General features: G+C 44.7%; 1 protein-coding gene across 5 annotated transcripts in view; it reads left to right on the forward strand.

Annotated features, from left to right (window-relative positions):
• LOC106602341 (protein FAM13A) overlaps nucleotides 1–20,438 on the forward strand; it is a 77,059-nt gene that overhangs the window by 50,819 nt on the left and 5,802 nt on the right. For 2 of the 5 annotated variants that reach the window (XM_045722811.2, XM_045722814.2), the window contains exons 10-20: nucleotides 1,233–1,274; nucleotides 1,889–2,086; nucleotides 2,703–2,931; nucleotides 5,571–5,638; nucleotides 6,258–6,306; nucleotides 11,635–11,788; nucleotides 14,634–14,699; nucleotides 18,524–18,740; nucleotides 19,380–19,524; nucleotides 19,884–20,171; nucleotides 20,280–20,363. In XM_045722811.2, the coding sequence (XP_045578767.2) occupies nucleotides 1,233–1,274; nucleotides 1,889–2,086; nucleotides 2,703–2,931; nucleotides 5,571–5,638; nucleotides 6,258–6,306; nucleotides 11,635–11,788; nucleotides 14,634–14,699; nucleotides 18,524–18,740; nucleotides 19,380–19,524; nucleotides 19,884–20,171; nucleotides 20,280–20,363 (1,540 nt within the window). The remainder of the gene's footprint in view (nucleotides 1–1,232; nucleotides 1,275–1,888; nucleotides 2,087–2,702; nucleotides 2,932–5,570; nucleotides 5,639–6,257; nucleotides 6,307–11,634; nucleotides 11,789–14,633; nucleotides 14,700–18,523; nucleotides 18,741–19,379; nucleotides 19,525–19,883; nucleotides 20,172–20,279; nucleotides 20,364–20,438) is intronic. The other 3 variants (XM_045722813.2, XM_045722815.2, XM_045722812.2) reach the window with 2 other exon arrangements.

The following is a 20,438-nucleotide window of genomic DNA, read 5'->3' on the forward strand; positions in this document are numbered from 1 at the left end:
AGGGAAGGTGGTAGTAGGCCATATCACTATCACCTGGTCTAGCAAACACACTCATACAAATACACATACACACACCACACCACACACACACATACACACAGACACATATCAGACGAGAGAGGCGAGCTGCTGTCACTCACTGTATGTAAGGTCTGCCATGTCCTCTTCATTAGGTGTGTGTGTGTGCGCTTGTGTGTTCGTGTGCACGTGCGTGTGTAACAATAGACTAATATTAAGGGGGAGACGTGCGATCACAGCTTACCGGTCACCATGGCAGCCAGCCACTTTGCTCCCAGAGGGCCTCCTTAGGAGCTGAATACGGCTGACGTTTTGACACGCGCACACACACATGTACATACATAACACACACACCCTGACTGCCTGGGGTCAGCCACAGAGCCTGGGGGCCTGTGAGGGCTGCCTGTTCACACCACCTGTCTCTCTGCTGTCTTAAAACATGCTCTCTCTCTCTTTATTTCTCTCTCTTTATTTCTCTCTTCTCTCTCTTTATTTCTCTATCTTTCTCTCTCTTCTCTCTCTTCTCTCCTCTCTCTCTATCTTTCTATTTCTCTCTCTATCTTTCTCTCTCTTCTATCTATCTTTCTCTCTCTTTATTTCTCTCTCTCTCTTCTCTCCTCTCTCTTTCCATTTCTCTCTCTTCTTTCTCTTTATTTCTCTCTCTCTTTATTTCTCTCTATCCTTCTCTCTCTCTCTCTCTCTCTCTATCTATCTTTCTCTCTCTTCTCTCTATCTATCTTTCTCTCTCTTTATTTCTCTCTCTCTCTTCTCTCTCTTTCCATTTCTCTCTCTTCTCTCTCTTCTCTCTTTATTTCTCTCTCTCTTCTCTCTCTCTCTATCTTTCTCTCTCTTCTCTCTCTCTATCTTTCTCTCTCTTCTCTCTCTTTATTTCTCTCTCTTCTCTCTCTTTATTTCTCTCTCTATCTTTCTCTTTATTTCTCTCTTCTCTATCTTTCTCTCTCTTTCCATTTCTCTCTCTTCTCTCTCTTTCCATTTCTCTCTCTCTTCTCTCTTTCTCTTTATTTCTCTCTCTCTTCTCTCTTTCTCTTTATTTCTCTCTCTCTTCTCTCTATCTTTCTCTCTATCTTTCTCTCTCTTCTCTCTCTCTTATTTCTCTCTTCTCTATCTTTCTCTCTCTTCTCTCTCTCTTCTCTCTCTTTCTCTCTTCTCTCTATCTTTCTCTCTCCTCTCTCTCTCTCTTTCTCTCTCTCCAGCAACCACCTCTCATCTGTCCAGTGTAGATCTGACCTGACTAAGTGAGTACACTGCCATTCTATATTATATACTCACTACGATGAACAGTTCCAGGAGGACATAGTGGTGACCATGCAGCATCGTTATATTATATACTCACTACGATGAACTGTTCCAGGAGGACATAGTGGTGACCATGCAGCATCGTTATATTATATACTCACTACGATGAACAGTTCCAGGAGGACATAGTGGTGACCATGCAGCATCGTTATATTATATACTCACTACGATGAACTGTTCCAGGAGGACATAGTGGTGACCATGCAGCATCGTTATATTATATACTCACTACGATGAACAGTTCCAGGAGGACATAGTGGTGACCATGCAGCATCGTTATATTATATACTCACTACGATGAACAGTTCCAGGAGGACATAGTGGTGACCATGCAGCATCGTTATATTATATACTCACTACGATGAACAGTTCCAGGAGGACATAGTGGTGACCATGCAGCATAGTTATTTCAGTAGTTTCAATGACAGCTGCGGAAGAAGCTTTGTCTGGTGCATATCGTATTTCTCAATAACATCCTCTCTCCCTCTATTTCTCTCTCTCATTCTCTCTCTTTTACCCTCTCCCTCTGCTCTCTCCATCTCTCTCTCTCTAGTGTTCTGGAGAGGACCATCAGGTCGGCAGTGGAGCAGCATCTCTTCGATGTGCACATGTGCGGAGGAGGTCAAAGTACGACGGAGGATTCCGAGTCGACCGGGTGCTCCTCGTCGCCCGAGGTAACCCCGACGGCACGGCAGAGACGTCGGCACCAGAGGGAGCAGGAAGAGGCTCAGAGACACCGGGACAGGAGCAGGTATGGACCATAGAATGAATCCTTACATAGGACATTTGTCTCAGCCTATTGGTGTAGGATCTGTCTTTACTGTTGTTGATTAGTATATTTGGTCAAAGGCATCCTTTGTGAGTATCATTGCGAACAGAGTGGCATTCTCAGAGTTCTCGGCATCAACAATGGCAGTTTCCACCATTGGATTTACCAATATCAGTGGACTGGGAGACTTATTATGATCCGATGTCAATTCTAGTAATTCAAACTCTATGCTCCCAATGGCCTCACCTCTAGTGGTCATGTCCACTGGGGTTATAATGGAGTCTGGGGTCCTAGTGCTACCAAGCTAGTCTTTGTTGATAGAGACCTGATGGAGTCTGGAGAAGCAGTGAAAACATGGATTAGCGGGCTACATTAGTGCAGCCACCCACCATACAACGTCAATAAGACAAGTACTGTACTCTGTAAATAGAATTAGCGCAAATGCTAAACATGGCGTTAGCCTGGGTACAAGGTATAAGTAGACGAAGTCACCACGATGACCTTGTCATTTGTAACCCAGGCCCCTTTGTTACAGCGAGAGAGAAAGAGAGTCAGTTTGATTCCCCCTCTTCTTTCCTTTATCTCCATTTGAAAACAGATCCTCGTCTCTGAGGGAAGGAGACATCAACAAAGAGAACATCCCAGCGGCCGGCAGCGTTAGCGGAGCTAGCAGCTGTGGCGTTAGCGTGGGTGAGGAAGGAGTCAGGAGGGACTACCAGACTAGCCAGGGAGGGCTCCACCACGAGGGCCCCAGACCCAGGAAGCCTAAACACTGCCACCAGAGCCCCACGCTTGGCCAGCTTAGTGACAACCAGGACCCCCACGCGGTAAGTCTCTCTCCTCCTCTCTTTCTTTCTCTGTCTCTCTCGCTCCTCCTCATTGCAGATGTGTGCCTATTGTTGCCATGTCATGCTCATTTATACTGCAGGCCCCTTGTTGAATTCAGGTGGAGGTCAAACATTCAAAACAGCACATCTAAGACAATTACTTGTTTACTTATTTTGCAGTGCACTCTCATCATGTATTTTCATAGTGTCATGTTTTATACTCCCAAAGAGCAACCTGAACCTTCAAGTTCCCTAGCCTGGTTCTCATAATCCTCCCTCTTCTTCTCCCACAAAACATTGTGATGCAGACAAGGTCTACGCCGCTGTGGTGTTTTTCACTTCGCTGGTGTGACGTCTGGCTTACCACCAACCCCCGTCTACTCTTAATGGCTGCTATGAGTCACTCCTGAGTAATTGGTGATGTTTCACAAGAACTGCTAAATCGGGGACAGCAGAGAGATGGAGGTAGATAGAGAACATTGGTATAAACATCAGCATAGCCGCCAATAGCTGGATTCCTAATCAATCTTACATAGGCTACAGAGGCACGTGATAGGCCAGGCAGCGTGCTCTAGCGCTCCGCTAAATGCTAGGCAACCTCCCTCCCTGGAACACTCTAAATTGGAGGGCAGCGCGTTAACCAGGTTCAATTAGCATTTGCTTTTGAAGATGAGGAAGGAACACATGTACTGTGTTGTTGTGTAGCAAGGGCTTGTTGTCGTTCAGGGTTCGAGACCGTCATGTTCAGAACAGTGTTTTGTTTCGGAGTTAAGGTAATAACCGCTTACCTCAGTGACGTTGTTTATGTGTGCAAATTAAATGCATAGCAAATTAAGAAAACATACCATTTGAGGTGTGTCGCAATATGATATTGGACTCTTGGAAGGCTGAATTTGATATTTAAAATGTAGGCCCTCAACTGCACATTTTAGTATATTTCCCATTTAATTGTCTCATTATGCTGGAGGGTATGGTATTGTCTACCTCAGGTCATTACATCATTGTCTAAGAAATATGCTTCCAAACTGCTGGCGGACTAAACCAGGTTCCACACTATTTTAACATTGCTAACTGAGATGTAGCATCGGTATGTATCAAATGCAGCAGAAAATCCTTTGTCAGCAAACAGTTGCCTGCCAACAGCTTAAAGGGTAGTAAGTCATGCCCAGTGGCTCATTACCAATGATACGGCCCTTAATACAGAGACCGTATCTTAGTTCAAAGTCACTAAGACTTTGGGCGGTGCTGGAATAGGCTCAGGCCCCAGTAATATGGGCTACAGGGCCGATCTGCTGTCTTCACTGCATTAACTCTAAGTAGTCGTGGCACTTCCTCATCTGTGAATATAAGTTGATCGATTATTTACGTCGACAGACACACTCGTCTCATCAATATCCCAGGCTAATGTATAGCCTAGCTCGACTGAAGCGTGTGTGTTATCGCAGGGACGAAAATAGATTCCACGGCTTCACGTTAAAAAAAACACTTAGAGGGACAAACAGGGTATAGCTAGACATTTAGTGGCTTTTCCATGCCATCTCAACCAATTCAATGTATTTATTTTTACATCAGCAGATGTCACAATGTGCTTATACAGAAACCCAGCCTAAAGACCCAAAGAGAAACCAATGCAGATGTAGAAGCACGGTGGCTAGGAAAACCCCCCCTAGAAAAGCAGGGACCTAGGAAGAAACCTAGAGAGGAACCAGGATCAGAGGGGTGGCCAGTCCTCTTCTGGCTGTGCCGGGTTAAGATAACACAGGTGTGTTATGTAAGAGATGAGAAGACACCTGAAATCCTGACATACATACTGTAGTGGCGATGTCTTAACCTTGGCTGGCAGGACAGGGGTGTTAGGAGTGACTGACAGAGGGGGTTGGCTGATGTAACAGGAGGGTAGCTACTGTAACAGGCCTGGGCTCAAATAGTATTTGTTTTCTCTCGAATACCGCTAGACGGGTGGGTTTTGCACTTTTGTGACGATTCTATTACTTCTGTTGCTCCAAGCAAGCTCAATCAAGTGCACCGAAAATACTTTAACGAAAACAAATAACATTGGCACCCAGGTCTGGAAGCTACTCTAGCAGAGTGTGCCCAAAGCCTATGGGGAGTCATTAAGGCCCTATGAAGCCTCCCAGAGGGTTAGTCCCGGGGGTGTCATAGTGTACAGAACACCACAGCACCATAGAACAGTACACGCTGTACACCACACCCCCTCGTTAGTTGGTGTGACCCACCCCACTCCACCACCTGTTCTGGAACCTGTTTCTATAACCAACTGATGATTTGACTCGTTCAGCTTTCCTTCGCCGTGGTTGTCGTTGATGTTGGAGAAATATGTTTTTAAATAGATACTTATGAATAATGTGATATAAATGTTTTGCTAGATTTGATATGTGTTTTATTTATCTAATGGCCAAGGCAAACAGAGTAACAAATCCTGTGTAATTGTGTAAACCGGGTTTCGGCACACTGTTTACGTCAAATGTTCTCGAAACATAATTTCCCTGAAATACATTTTTTGCTCCAGACATAGATGTCTGATGGAAGCATGTCAGGATCAGCGTTGCACTTTGATGCATACTTTAATCTCCATTAGGGAGATAGAATACATAACATTTTATTACTATTTTCTACAGCTAAAAGAATGCATGTCAAGAGTACATGACAAACCCGGGACAAACAACATGGAGTCATCAGATAACCGGTAAGCATTGTGACATTTGAACACCCTTTAAAATGCTCGTAACTACTACTGACCATTTTTCACCTGTTCATTTAGATAGAAAAGTTCTCCAACAGAAGTACCTAATACCGACCATTTTCACTACTTAATCTAGATCCTAAGGCAGTGTTTCCCAAACTCGGTCCTCGGGACCCCAAGAGGTGCACATTTAGATTTGCCCTAGCACTACACAGCTGACTGAGATAATCAACTAATTATCAGCTGTGTAGTGCTAGGGCAAAAAACAAGACGTGCACCTCTTGGGGTCCCGAGGGCCGAGTTGGAGGAACCCTGTACTAAGGTAATGTGACACTGTTATTTAAAGAAGGATTGTTGTGTCGCTAAAGCTCAGACAGACTCCCTGAGACCTAGTCCCATTGTGTCGCAGCACCTGCCTTTATCGGAGAACATTTATTTAACAAAGTTTATAATCTGATAAACTTGAGAGAATGCTGCTGACATTGGGGAGTTAGGGGGCGAGAGCCTTCCTAAACTCAACTCGGCACGCTGTTCTACGGGCTCCTGGCTGGGTGGAAAACACCAGTGTCCTTGCTAGGGTGTGAGGTGACATAACATGTCTATGTTTTCACCTCTCTTTCAGAAATGACAGTCAAAGAAAGGACCCCAGTCTTCCTCTAACTCCTTCATGGGTGAGTTGAGTGTCTCGCTCTCTCTCTCGCTCTCCTCTCTCTTCTCCTCCTCTCTCTTCTCCCTCTCCTATCTCCTCTCTCTCTCTCTCTCTCGCTCTCTTCCTCTTTCACTGAAATTCCCTGCATGTACATGCTAGATCTCCTAGGCTTGCTGTGTTCACACTGCTTGCGGAAGATAGGGCCAGAGTCTGTCAGTAGCCTAGGTGATTGATGGGGAGTGTAGGGTTCTGAGGGAAGAGGAAGGGTTCTGAGGGAAGAGGAAGGGTTCTGAGGGAAGAGGAAGGGTTCTGAGGGAAGAGGAAGGGTTCTGAGGGAAGAGTTCTGAGGGAAGAGTTCTGAGGGAAGAGGAAGGGGTCTGAGGGAAGAGGAGGGGTCTGAGGGAAGAGTTCTGAGGGAGAGTTCTGAGGGAAGAGGAGGGTTCTGAGGGAAGAGTTCTGAGGGAAGAGTTCTGAAGGGTTCTGAGGAAAGAGGAAGGGTTCTGAGGGAAGAGGATCTGAGGGATCTGAGGAAGGGGTCTGAGGGAAGAGGAGGGGTCTGAGGGAACATCTAGAGTTTGTTCCTGACCAATGAACAAATGGAGCAGATAAATGAGATACTATTTTGGTCCACTCACTGCAATGTGGAACTACCACATCTCTGCTGGTGAAAATGTTACAGCCAAACATCTTCTCTTTAGGGGAAAAGCAGACATCCCTTGGAGGGATTGACAGCTAAGCAACAATGAATCACTACTATTGACACAATATGGAAAGAAGAGAAGTAGAAAAGAAACCAAAACAAAGTTTGAGCTTTTCATTGAATGAAAATCACCACACAAAATAAACGACATATCCACACATCTTGATGGGAAATGCTGTGAACGTTTTACACTGCAGCTCTGTATCACTTCGAAATGTGAAGCACTGTGTAGCTATTAAAAACATCAATAGCAGCTGTAGTTATTTAGCATAGTGACAAGGTCATAGTTGCTAAGGTGGTATACAGATGGAAACAGTCCTATGTAATCTACTGGTCCATCTGCCTTCTAGTACAGTAGGCTAATCGGTAACACTTAATGTGACTCTACAACTGAACTGTACACACACACACAGTCCAGATGGGTCTCAGTGACACAATTCTCTGTCTCCACCTCCTCCACATTCACCACCTCAGAACAGGCTGTACCCACTGAGATGCAGTCTGTGCCTGGCATGGTGGCACGGCGTCCTCGGGGTAAAGGGTTATTGTGCCAACCTCTCTGCTGGTTGTTGGTGTCAGATCAGAGGTGGTGGCATGAGGGATACCAGCGCCTAGTGACATCAGAGCGTACTACTGACAGCAGGTCCAATTAGTGTACTAAGGAGATTAGTGCTCTTGATCGGTCTACTAAGACAGAGGCTGTTTTCCCTAGGGGCGCTGGTCAACAGTAGTGAACTATGAAGGGAATTTGGGTCGCAGCCAAAGGCAGATTGATGTCTTGACTAGATTTATTGTTTTTAAGCATATTTTTAACGGTATTGTTGAAGCTCAGTTTTATGTTGTCTGTTTAAACTGTAACTAAAGTTTACTGTGTTTATTCAGAGACAGTTCAGTCAAAACAAAGACAGCCTTTTAGTGTTTCAGTCATTTGCACGATGGAACGCTTCTTCGTCCGTATATCGCTTGTTATCCTAGAAGCAACTCAAGTCGACGTGAAAGACGTGAGAAACATGTTCATTTGACCTGTTTGGCTTTCACACCGTCATAAAACGTTTTTTAGGACAGAGTCTTTTACAGCCTTGGCTTTAGTGAGTGGTTGCCTCGGTCACCACACACACGTACACACACTCTGAACTGTATCAGTGTGTGGTAATCCTGAGCCTCTTTAACCTGGTGACACCTAGAATGGCTTCTACAGCTCACTGTTCCAGTGTGTGTGTGTGTGTGTGTGTGTGTGTGTGTGTGTGTGTGTGTGTGTGTGTGTGTGTGTGTGTGTGTGTGTGTGTGTGTGTGTGTGTTACCACATTCTCAGCCCTGTCCCCAATACTACACACACAGTCAACGGCAAGTGGAGGTACAGGGAGTAAGGACAGGTTTAAGAGATTAAAGACTTCCACACATCAATTATGGATCACTTAAACCAGTACAGTACAGATCAATGGGACCTGGAATGTAACTGTACAAACAAGTCTTTCTTTTGGCTTTAGCTATAATGCCTACAGTACTGTACTGCTTAGTACCCTGCCGCAAAAGACATTTCAACTTTCAAAGGGATCTTATTTGGTTGGATAAAAGCTTGGACGGCATGTAAATTTGAGCACCCCCCCCTCCAAAAAAAACCAAACATGATGCTTACTTGGTGGAGATTCTGATTTCTTGCATCTGTATAATATTGTGAAAATCTCAGGATTGTACTGTAGTACTAATGGATCACAAAAATGTGGGTGAAGGGGGTTATTGCTCGTTCAGTATACACACGACAAATCAGATGCACTACAGCTCTGTGTGTGTGTGTGTGCGTTCTAGCGTGCGTGTCACTTGTGGCTGTGTTTCAAGCCTCCTCATCCAATGTGATGCTACCCTCCCAGACGAGCCCCTTCTCTCCACCCTGTCTGTGTCTGTCATTACCACCCCAGCCTCATCCTCCTAAATCCACCATGTGTTTGTGTGTAGCCGGTCTATAAAACCCCTAACACACAGATTAACAATGGAAAGAACACCCACTGTGGGACAAATCCAAGACCAAAGCCTGAGCACAACATTGTGGACCGTTCAGATAGAAATATATTTAGTAGAGCTGATGTCTTTCACTGACATTTAGAGTAAAGGAATCATACTAGCTATATTTACTCATTCAATTTCTATCTGCAATGCTGAATGCTAGTACCCTGGTCTCCCTCTGCATCACTCTACCCAGGGCGACTAGTGATGATGTAATGTGATCCGTAGTTGAGTTGTGCTAGGATAAAGGATTATAGTACAGTAGGTTATGTACAGTCAGTGATATTTACAGCCAGGGTAAATGGTCGCCGCGGTCAAGCTGTTCTCTGTCTTGTAGTGAGTCTGGGTTAATCCTGAAAGGATTGGGACTGTATAGAGATGTTTATCTTTCTGTTGTGTGTAGTATTTTCCAGAGACTTGTTGATAGAAACATTTGCTGAATATGACTACTGTGATGGTACATTAAGACGTTTTCTTTTAAAGTAATACAGTGTGTATATATACAGTACCAGTCAAAAGTTTGGACACACGTACTCATTCAAGGGTTTTTCTTTATTTTACTATTTTCTACATTATATAATAATAGTGAAGACATCAAAACTATGAAATAACACATATGGAATCATGTAGTAACCCAAAAAAGTGTTAAACAAATACAAATATATTTGAGATTTGAGATTCTTCAAAGTAGCCACCATTTGCCTTGATGACAGCTTTGCGCACTCAAGGGTGGCTACTTTGAAGAATCTCAAATATAAAATATTACACTTTTTTGGTTACTACATGATTCCATATGTGTTATTTCATAGTTTTGATGTCTTCACTATTATTCTACAATGTAGAAAATAGTCAAAATAAAGAACAAACCTCGAATGAGTAGGTGTGTCCAAACCTTTGACTGCTTCTATAAATCATATCGTTTTTATAGTCATTCTTACAGCAATGTGATCATTAACCGCAATAAGGACGATGATTAATGTGACTGAAAAAGATTGAATCAAACCTATCATTAGCTCGTCCATGTGTGAAATGCGATTTGATCACATTACATTTCTAGTCCTTTCTCTGTATAACCTCTAATGGGGCGATGCTTTGAAAGTATTTGATTAAATTGTCCTAATTTGCATGTCAATGACCCCTTTGGTGGGATCAAGGGCGACTAGTTTCAGTGCCAGAAAGAGATCTGCATTGCAGAAATGACATCAGGTGAATTGTTGTGTAAGAAGTGTGCTTTGAAACAGTTGAAGGAAAAGAGGGCACAGAACACGTGAGAAAATGTTTTGTAGCAGTGTTGTTCTTCTTTTGACGTCTTTGACCCCAGTCCATCTCAAGGTAATCAGCTCTTTCTTCACAACTTGAGATGTAGTCAAGAGGTTTCTATTGTTCGACCTAACAGCCTGGTCATGGCCCCATATCAATCATATGAACCTAAATGAGTTGTCATTGATATGGGGTTGTTTTCCTTCTGAAGTGTTTGTTTGCTTGTGTTCTGTAACATGAAGTACTTTTGAATCTGAGAGTCACTCGCTTTTTTAGAACTAGGGTTAGATTACTTTTGAGGGTGTCCTGTTTTACACTGTGTGTGTGTGTGTGTGTGTGTGTGTGTGTGTGTTCCAGCTACATGCATGTTCGCAAAACACACACACACACACACACACACACACACACACACACACACACACTGTGTGGCCGCAATTCACTTTCCCAGTAAACAATGACAGTGTGCTCCTTGACTGAAGGGTAGGAAAGGAGAGATTAACAGCGAAAAGGAAGGACATTTTTGAGATTCTGATTCAGAGTGTTTAAATGTCCGTTGTTACATGGTCTATGGTCCCCAGCGTCGGATAGCTGGGTGTCTGGGACAAATTCCAACTATCAGTCACATCAAAGCTATTTGCCAGTCAACAGCTGAGAGCACTTGATAACTCCCTATCATTGGTATTACAGTAACGTTCACCTTTCACCCCCCCCCCCCCCCCACAGTTACACAACACCCTCAATGGCAGTTCCTTTTATAGGTGGCATCTATGAGGCTGGGGCAGTTTTAATCCCTGATCTGTTCCTAAAATAACTCTGTCCCACGCCTAGGCAGAGGCTAGAGGGGAAGAGAGTGGTAGCCAAAAGAGGAAGAGAGAACTCCTCCATGCTCCAAGGCAAGGATGTCTTTCTGCAGCAGAAGAGAGGGAAAAAAATCTCAGCCTGTGTGCTGGCGTCTGGCGAATAATCTGCTTGCTTTTCATTGCCATACCTCCTTCTTTTCCTCCTCCTTCCCTTCCTCCTCCCTTTCTCCCCCTCCCTTCTGCTCTGGCTACTGTGAGACAAATCACTCCAAAGGATCAGTGCATATGCACACACAGAGAGAGAGAGAGAGAGAGAGAGCGAGGAAGGGGTGGGAACCCAGAGAGAAAAGAGGAGGGGCATGAAACCTCATACACACATATCCCCCCCCCCCACACACACACACACACACACACACACACACACACACACACACAGACAGACACGCCCAGTGGACCAATCAGGAGTGTTGTCACCCCCTCGTGCAAGGGCTGTGGTAGGCTGGGCCAGGCAGAGGCAGCGTATGGCTGAACTTAAGGAGCATGCTCACTCCCAGCCCTTGTTGTTTTTTGTCTCTCCATGGTTGTGCAGACACGACTCAGTAGTATGAAGATCCAGGAGCTGCCTAGTAGCTGTGAAACGGCCGACAGGAGGGGGGTCATCGGCCGGAGTTCGGACCAGGAATGTGGCGAGGACGTACCCCGCTTGGACCTGTCGGCTCTGACCAACAATAACAACTGGGGAGGTAAATCTTGAGTCCAATCCCCCCCTCCAGCCTTTCTTCCCCTCTTCCACACACTCCCTCAGTCCTTCCCTTCCTTCTAGGCAGCACATGGGTGTCTGGGTGGCAGCTGCAGCCCTCCTGCTCCCTCTCCTCCTCATCTTGTTGTGGTGGCTCCTTCTGTGTCTTCAAGAAGATTTATGGACTCAGATGCTCTTAAAGTCTCTCGGCTTCTATATCTGGAGAAGCTGCACCATCACTGAAGGCGTTGTGCTTGTGTACACAGCTTGGCGCAGCATATTGCATTTAGATAGCAGGTCTTTTTATTGCCTTTTTGACAAATGTAGCTCCTGTTTCATCAGACCACATGGAGTTTTTTTGGTTTACAAAGTGATGGGAACAGCATAGAATATTGTGTTGTCGTGCTGCTACCATGAGTTATTGAAGAGTGAAAGAGTGAGTATTTACGGTTTGTACATGCTGCTGGCATGTTTCGCCTTTTGGTTGGCAGTTATTGGGCAGTTTGTGGGTTGTGAATAGCTTCCAGATTGCTTACGACAATCATTAAAGGGGAAGATTACAGGTGAAAAATACTGTACTGTTTAAGGGGCGTTGAGGTTTTATCTTTTCTTAAAGGGATTGACATTGATCTTGTTTGATATGGTCGGGATGTATTGTCTTCCCATTGATATTGCAAACGCTCCTGGCATTTAGTTTTTTAAGTGCGTATGGGTGTGTGTGTGTGTGTGTGTGTGTGTGTGTGTGTGTGTGTGTGTGTGTGTGTGTGTGTGTGTGTGCCTGCATGATTAGATTAACCCTAGGAACAATAAGTGTGTGTGTGTTCATTAAGGTTGGATTTCAACTCTGCACATGGCATTGGATGTAAGCAATGAAGTGTGTCTATTTGTTTATTCATGCCAAGGTATCGAATCTCATTGATCATGCATAGTTTATACAGAAATAGACAGAGGTATTCTATTATTCATTAGTCTATCATGGGCATGTCTGCTTATTATTTTTTAGAGAGAAAGAAATGTAAGTCAAAAAGGATCTTAGAGATTTTCGCAGCCATTCAAAATGTTCAATGTTTGTTAAATAACTGCAATACAGCGGATTTTGGGGATTAAACCATGTCAGAAAAGAGTTTGAATATTAGAAAATAACTATTTTATTGTAGTTTCTCTGTAAGCTTTTAATCCATGGTGCAACAATTATTAGCAGCATGTTGTTGAGTGGGATTGGAGTATCAGGAAGGAAAGGCTGTTAGATGCTGCACAATTTGTAAATGTAGAACTTGTCTGATTGTTTTTGTGAGAGATTGCGAAAGAAAGGTCGGAGGTGGGTGGAGTTTGAAAAAGTGTGTTTTTGTACACTAGTGAGACTGAATGCAGAGTTGTTAGATTGCTTAGGTTTGTTTGCACAGGGCAAGTTACCTGAAAGAAGTCCACTTGCAGTTTCAGACTTGAAGGGACATGCATGGGCACCATTTTTTATAGTAACTTGAATATTGGATACTAAATAATTTCCTGCGTGATTGCTCGGTGCAGGCAGCGGTCATGCCCAACCCAAACTGCCTAACCCCAATGGAAATGGGTAACACCTTAAGGAAAATATTGTTCAAACATTTCCTTTAGATCCAGTATTTATTCCAACTCAAACAGCACTGTTTGTCTTGAAATGTGTCTCTAGTACAGTACAGTACCAACGGAGAGAAAAAACACTCAGACACCCTCTAGTGGTAGGGCTTAAGACATGTTTGTCCTATTCAGCTAAGGAGCACTGTGTAAGCCTGGTGCTTGTTCGCGCCAAAGTGAGTGTGATAGACAGATAAATATTCAGGTAGTGTCTGTCTGCATAGAAATGCTTACTTATGCAGTCAGTCAGGGCTGCAGCCAATGTGAGTTTGGTTTTGGCAGTACAGGCAGCGTGGTGTGTGTGTGTGTGTGTGTGTGTGTGTGTGTGCACACGCACATAGTGTGTGTTTTCTGTAGAAAGAGTGAGAGGTATCACCAGGTGTTGTTCTCTCACAGCCAGGAATGGAGGGATGAGGAGAGGTGAGAGAGGACAAAAACAGACTTTGTTCAGTTTTGAAGTCACATTCCGCGTGTTACCTGGCACAAAAGAATCCCATGCTACAGGAGGTACCTTCTTAAAAGGCTTTAGACTCCTCTGAGCTACTGAGGGTTACAACTCCCAGGGGAGTGCTTATGATTGACCGTGACATGGCATTCCCATATCACAAGAAGCATTTCTCCTAGATGCAGGCAAGGCAATCGGAACGCTTGGATCTTTTGAAGCCAGAGGAAGAGCAAGGCTAGCCAGAGCTTGGGTTTTGAGTGTTTGATTAAACAGCAGTGAACTTGAGTGATGTTCGGGGTCTTTTTGTCTGGCAGTAGGTCCTTTCTCTCCCCTTTAAATATAGAGCCATGAGACTACGAGCGTTTTTTGTTATGCGTAAGGTATCTGTAAGTACCTGTGTCCTGTAGAGGGGGTAAGCAGGAAAACAGATGAGGTTGTTGCAATAGGAATGGATGAGGTAGTGATGGTTGGGATAGTGGATTGTACAGTGGCATGAGACCTTTTACCCAGTGCAGCCTGTGCCAACTACAGTCATGGTGAGCAGATATTTGCTGTGTGCCAGCTCTACCCACATAGAGCTAGTTTGAGTAGAAGACTTGTCTACTACTGTGTAATTTCTCTGTCATTGGGAATGATGCACTATGATTCTCATTTCACCTTTCGCATGCAACAGGGTGACCGGGCTGGATCTTATCTTTTCCTCCCTCCATCTCGTCTGTTCTTATCACCATATTTTTCTCTTTTCCTCCCTCCCTCCCTGCCCCTATCCCATCTCTTCTCTGTCCTCCAGATTCCCCATTCTTTAGCGCCCCTTTCCTTGATTTCAAAAGTGTTTTCCAGTCGAGTTATTATGAGGGTAAGTGGCATTCTGGTTGGCATTGGAACCAGGACTTGTCTTGCCTTGATACAAATAACCCATTAGAGACAGAACAGAGAGGGAAAAGGCCAAATACCTGTTGCATGACCTTTTACTACTGCATGGCAACATCGGCAACATCACTACAGTGTATGGCAACATCATTAAACGGTGATTGGGCATATTCTGCTCCCAACCAATCACATCCCAACCTTTAGTGGCATGACAGCATGGCATACCTCAACTACAATGGGCTGGATGATTTAAAGACCTCATTTGAAATGCCATGGTGAATGCCCTATCGGCTGCTTCGCTGTGTAAGCTGATATAATAGGTTAAAACACGTTGAATTGTTTGAGAGGTTGACCTGCTGCTCACTGTCATCTAGTAAACCCGTACTTAGCAGTGTTGATTGGATACATTGTGTGAGGCAACCTTCTGCCTAGAGAGACTAGGCTACTGCTCCCGCGCCCCAGGCAGTCCGGACATGCCTTGAAAGACCGTGTAAAACCGCACGTAGTCCTATAGTAGCATATCACGCACACACTAAGTACCCTTCCAAGCCAGCACCTCCATGACCCGAGCCATACCTCATAGCCTAAGTCTCAGTTATGTAATTTGTGTTTATGAATTATTATCAGGGTGACAGTTGTTATTTTTTTGTAAACAAACTCAGATCGTTGGTCAGTATTAGACAGCTACTGGTATGTAGTTACAATATCTAAGGAAAACCTAGTACTTACTATTATAAAAAATGCATTTTACAAGTCGAGTTAGCTATGAACGTTACAGCAGTAAAATGTAATTATAATTTAGTCACAACTATACGGCGGTATATGTATAGCGCCTTTATCTGCTTTATCACTTGCAGTGCAAACACTCGTCTGGAAAATTCGCAATCAAAAAGTTGCAATTGTAAACTCAACATCTAACATCTAAGACGAAAAAAAGTTTTGTAGACAGCTAACGTTAACTGGCTTTCGTGATTATTATCTACAGTCCAGCATGCACTACTAGTCGTGCTGAGTGAGGAGTCAATGGGTGCCTTCGTAAATTCCCTCTGGCAATCTACTCCGATTTCAGAGCACTCTCGTCTGAGTTTGCCAGAGCGCAGAATAACTGATGAATTTATGAACGCTCAACACTCGTTGAATATGGCTCGTGTCAGTAAACGTCGTAAAAAAAAAATCGTAATTAAATTGTTGCCAGCAGTACAGTTAGTCACCAACGCTCCGGGTAACATGGATTCGGCCTAACCAGCTCTGCTAGGGCGAAAAAAATGTCAGAATGAGGTGTTCACTTATTTATGTCTGGAAGTAACTAGCAAGCTAGCTAACTTTAGCCAGTTAGCGTGCTTGACAGCCGCTGTGAGGTTAGAACGCTCCGATTAATCCTACTCCCCCGTCAGCGTCCAGTGTGCGCGCTCTGAACGCTACGAGAGCCGAAACGCTCGAAATTTACGAACGTCCAGAGCACACTACGAGCGCTTCTGGCACTTTACAGTGCATTTACGAACGCACCCTGTATACCCTGTAACACGGTCCAGATACCAAGTGTTAGGCTACACACTATAGGAACATGTTCTCAATCCCTTAGTGAATGAAAATCGCACACAATTCCTTTAATTCAGGCAACATGAAAGCAACTTTGTTACAGACCTGGTGTTATCAAATATGTGCTGCTGTAGCAAAGACGGATACGACTGACCGACAACCAGGAGCCAATATTCACCGTTACATGCATTTGTCAGCTAAAGACGCCACTACTTTTATTCTGTATAACTCAACTCGTTTATAATATTGGGACATACAGTAGATATTTGTATTATTGGTGTGTTGCTGTAGTCGGATGGATCAGAGGAACGGATAGGGTTTCCACTAGTTGCCACAAAGTCAAAATCGGCTACAGTGGTAACTAGTGACGACCAGCAGATAGGCCAATGTGCGCGAGAGAATATCAACAATATGCGTCAAAATTACCCGGGGAAATTCGACCTGCAATTTGTAAACAGTTGTAGGACTACTATTGGTAAAAACGTCATTTTGGTCACTTTGAAGTGACACAAATGGCAAATTAAGCTTTTATCTATCCATTTCGAGATATGTTAAACCAACAAAAAAAATGCTTTTTTATTTGGAAATTCGAACCCAAATCACTTCCCATATGAGCCCCAATCAGCCCCCCTTAGAAAAACAAGCATGTGCACGTGTGTGTGCATGTGTTCAAAGAGTGATTCCTGAATTCTGATGCTTCTAAATGTTTACATTGGTGATATGGAAACCTGACGTTGTTATTGCTCTCACCTTCCCTTCTGGCTATGTTACCTCTCCAGTGTGCAGTGTAGTCTACATGGTCTCCATTTTCCTGTGGTACAATACCGTGGTTTCTCACGTCCACACAAACGCACGTGCAGGCGGCTACATACACAGTCAGTAGAACAATCCTTGGCTGAGTGTTGTATTTACAATGCTGTTGTGTGGTGGTGGCTTAGGCTATCTGAAGTGAAGCCTTCCCTCCTCTCCTAGCAACAACAGCCGGTGTGCTCCACTGATCTGTGATACAGTACAAGTCCTGCTGTGGGTACAATGCCGTGGTCTTTCTCTCTCTCACTCACATACACAGTCCAACAATATTCTTCCTATGCCAGTCACTCTCCGTATAGCCTGGTCCCATATCTGCTTGCGCTGTCTTGCAAATTGATGACAACGGCCATAGGAATTGTGAAGACATCACAAACCGATATGGGACACGGCTGACCCTGGAGTCAAAGCCGTTCCATTCCTCTACCAGGGAGGCCATGGCTCCTGCATTATCCCAAACAGAGGCATCAAAGAGCAGTCCAATTTATTTATAGCTTGGAATTGGGATGGTCAGAGACATCTGCATGGTTATTTTCACCACAGTGTAATTATTGGCTAGTCGGAGTGGACTCTGGCTGGGGTAGAACTGGGGGCTGGGGAAACCAGACGAATGGGTCTGTAAGCCATTAGTTAGTGGTGAAAGTTTTAGTGAACAGCTTCATCATGCAATGCCGCAGTGACCTTTAGGGCGCTCAGATGCGGGTGCCAAGAAGGTGTTGCCAAGGTGACGAGTGACCGCCGTGTTTAGACTTAAAGTAGGGGTTGATTCATTTGGATCCAATCAGTTGGATTCCTGCTGCTTACTGCTTGCCGCGTCCCTTGAGACGCCAATCAGATAGGCAAGCCGTTATTTTTCTGTGTTCTACTTAGACTACACTTTGTCTATGTTTAGTGGTGTTTGTGGTTCAGATGTCGCATCCAAGCAGGGCCCATGTTGAGCTCTAGCTGTGTTTGAGAGAGTGATAAGTCGGTGTTTGTCGACTGCTGGTAGAGCCTGCCAAGTTCCACGGGTCAGTCCCTCATCCCTGCCCACCGTGATGTGTGTGTGTGCAGTGCAGTTTTTGTCACTTGCCTTTTTTTTAAAAATTGCATCACCTTTTGGATTACAAAGCCTTGGGATATCAACATGTGCAGAGTGCAGTATGTTTTGGAGCGGTCCATGATAGTCTAACCCACTTTTAGTGTGTGTGTGTGTGTGTGTGTGTGTGTGTTTTCATGGAGGTTCTGTCATTATCCAACTTTAATTTACATTTTTACCTTTTTAACTAGGCAAGTCAGTTAAGAACAAATTCTTATTTTCAATGACAGCCTAGGAACAGTGGGTTAACTGCCTTGTTCAGGGGCAGAACGACATATTTTTACCTTGTCAGCTCGGGGATTTAATCTTGCAACCTTTCGGTTACTAGTCCAACGCTCTAACCACTTGCCGCCCCTAACCTGTGTTATTTTCTGTGTGTTCCACAGAGCCAGTCCCGGCCTACTCGTCGTGGCAACGGGAGAGCATGGACAGCGAGGAGGCGTGCATTTCGCCCCAAGTGGGGGGCCGCCTGATTCGCCAGCTGATTGAAGAGGACAGCGACCCCATGCTGTCCCCCCGTTTCCACGCCTACGGTCATTGCCAGCAGTACATAGATGACACCGAGGTGCCACCCTCGCCGCCCAATGCACACTCCTTTGCCAGGTGAGGAACCGACATGGACTTACAGTACTGCTGACTTTGGGGACTAGGTGTGTGTGTGTGTGTGTGTGTGTAGGTTTGTTTGTGTGACTGAGTGTGTGTGACTATTTTTGTGTGTTTATGAATTATTATCGGGGTGACAGTTGTCCTTTTTTTGTAAACAAACTCAGATCGTTGGTCAGTATTAGACAGCTACTGGTATGTAGTTACAATATCTAAGGAAAACCTAGTACTTACTATTATAAAAAATGGCATTTTGCAAGTCGAGTTAGCTATGAACGTTACAGCAGTAAAATGTAATTATAATTTACAGTCACAACTATACTGCGGTATATGTATAGCGCCTTTATTTGCTTTATCACTTGCAGTGCAAACACCCGTCTGGAAAATTCGCAATCAAAAAGTTGCAATTGTAAACTCAACATCTAAGACAAAAATAATTATAGTAGACAGCTGTTTTATTTACAAAATATGGGAGTCACAATGTGTGATTAGATGTGTGTTCATGCATGTGTGTTTTTACAATGGGTGGCCATCAGATTGTGTGTTTAGAGTGAAGGCGTGTGCATACGTCCAACGTGACTCTGTGTCCATAGCAACAGGCAGTCCTTCTATTTCTATGGCTGTGTCTCTATCCTGCAGTCGGAGGAGGAGTTCCTCTCTGGGCTCCTGCGGGGACGACGACCAGCAAGAGCTGACCTCAGCCCAGCTCTCCAAGAAGATCCACGGTCTCAAGAGGAAGATCCACAAGTACGAGGAGAAGTTTGAGGAGGAGCGCAAATACAGGGTAAATAGTAGCCCCTCTGTAGCTGAAACATTGGACAGCAAGGAAAAATGAGTGAGCAACTTTCTGATTGATTTCTAATGTAGCTACAGTATATCAGAGAAAGCAGGGCAGCACAACGAGCTTATTAGGAGATATAGCAAGGCATTCAAAGAAATGCACAGAAATATAAAATGACATTTTATAAGACACGACTGGCTTTCTTCAAAGTAAATACGATTTGAGAGTTCATAATGAGACTCAGCTGATGGGAGGCGTGTCAGGAATGGGGTCAATTGATGAAGTCAAGATGTTGTGGGAAGACGCCAAACTACCCACTGCTGCTGTTTGTGGATTAAGAGAAATCATGTTGTTGTTTACAGCCCTCACACAGTGACAAGGCTGACAACCCAGAGGTCCTGAAGTGGATGAATGAACTGGCCAAGCTCCGCAAAGACCTGAAAGAGCACAAGCTCCACAAGTCTGAGGAGGACCTCCCTCCGCTGACCCGCCAGCGCAGCAACACCCTGCCCAAGAGCTTTGGCTCCCAGCTGGAGAAGAAGCCCCAACAGGAGAAGGCGCCCAAGCCCCCGGTAGAGAACACCCTGGAGGGCGTCCAGAACAAGCTGCAGGAGAAGAGGGACGAGGTGGGGCGCCCCGAGGACGTCAAGGTGAGATAGGAGCCGCCTAGCCGCTTATTGTACATGCCGGACCACTGTTAATAGCTAAATGCTAATGGTTAACGGCTAAAGGCTAACAGTGTCTTCCTCCTCTGATAGGATATGACCCGGGAGCAGATCGGCGCTGAGAAGGTGGCCTTACAGAAGGCTCTCCTGTACTACGAAGGCATCCACGGTAGACCGGTGAGTGTCTTGTCCACTGTCCCTTTCCTGCCCCCCAAAACTATTTCATAGAGCCTTCTAGATAGCCCACCCACT

This window comes from Salmo salar, chromosome 08 (genome assembly GCF_965601325.2).
Source record: "Salmo salar chromosome 08, fSalSal1, whole genome shotgun sequence".
In the NCBI taxonomy this organism is placed as follows: domain Eukaryota; kingdom Metazoa; phylum Chordata; class Actinopteri; order Salmoniformes; family Salmonidae; genus Salmo; species Salmo salar.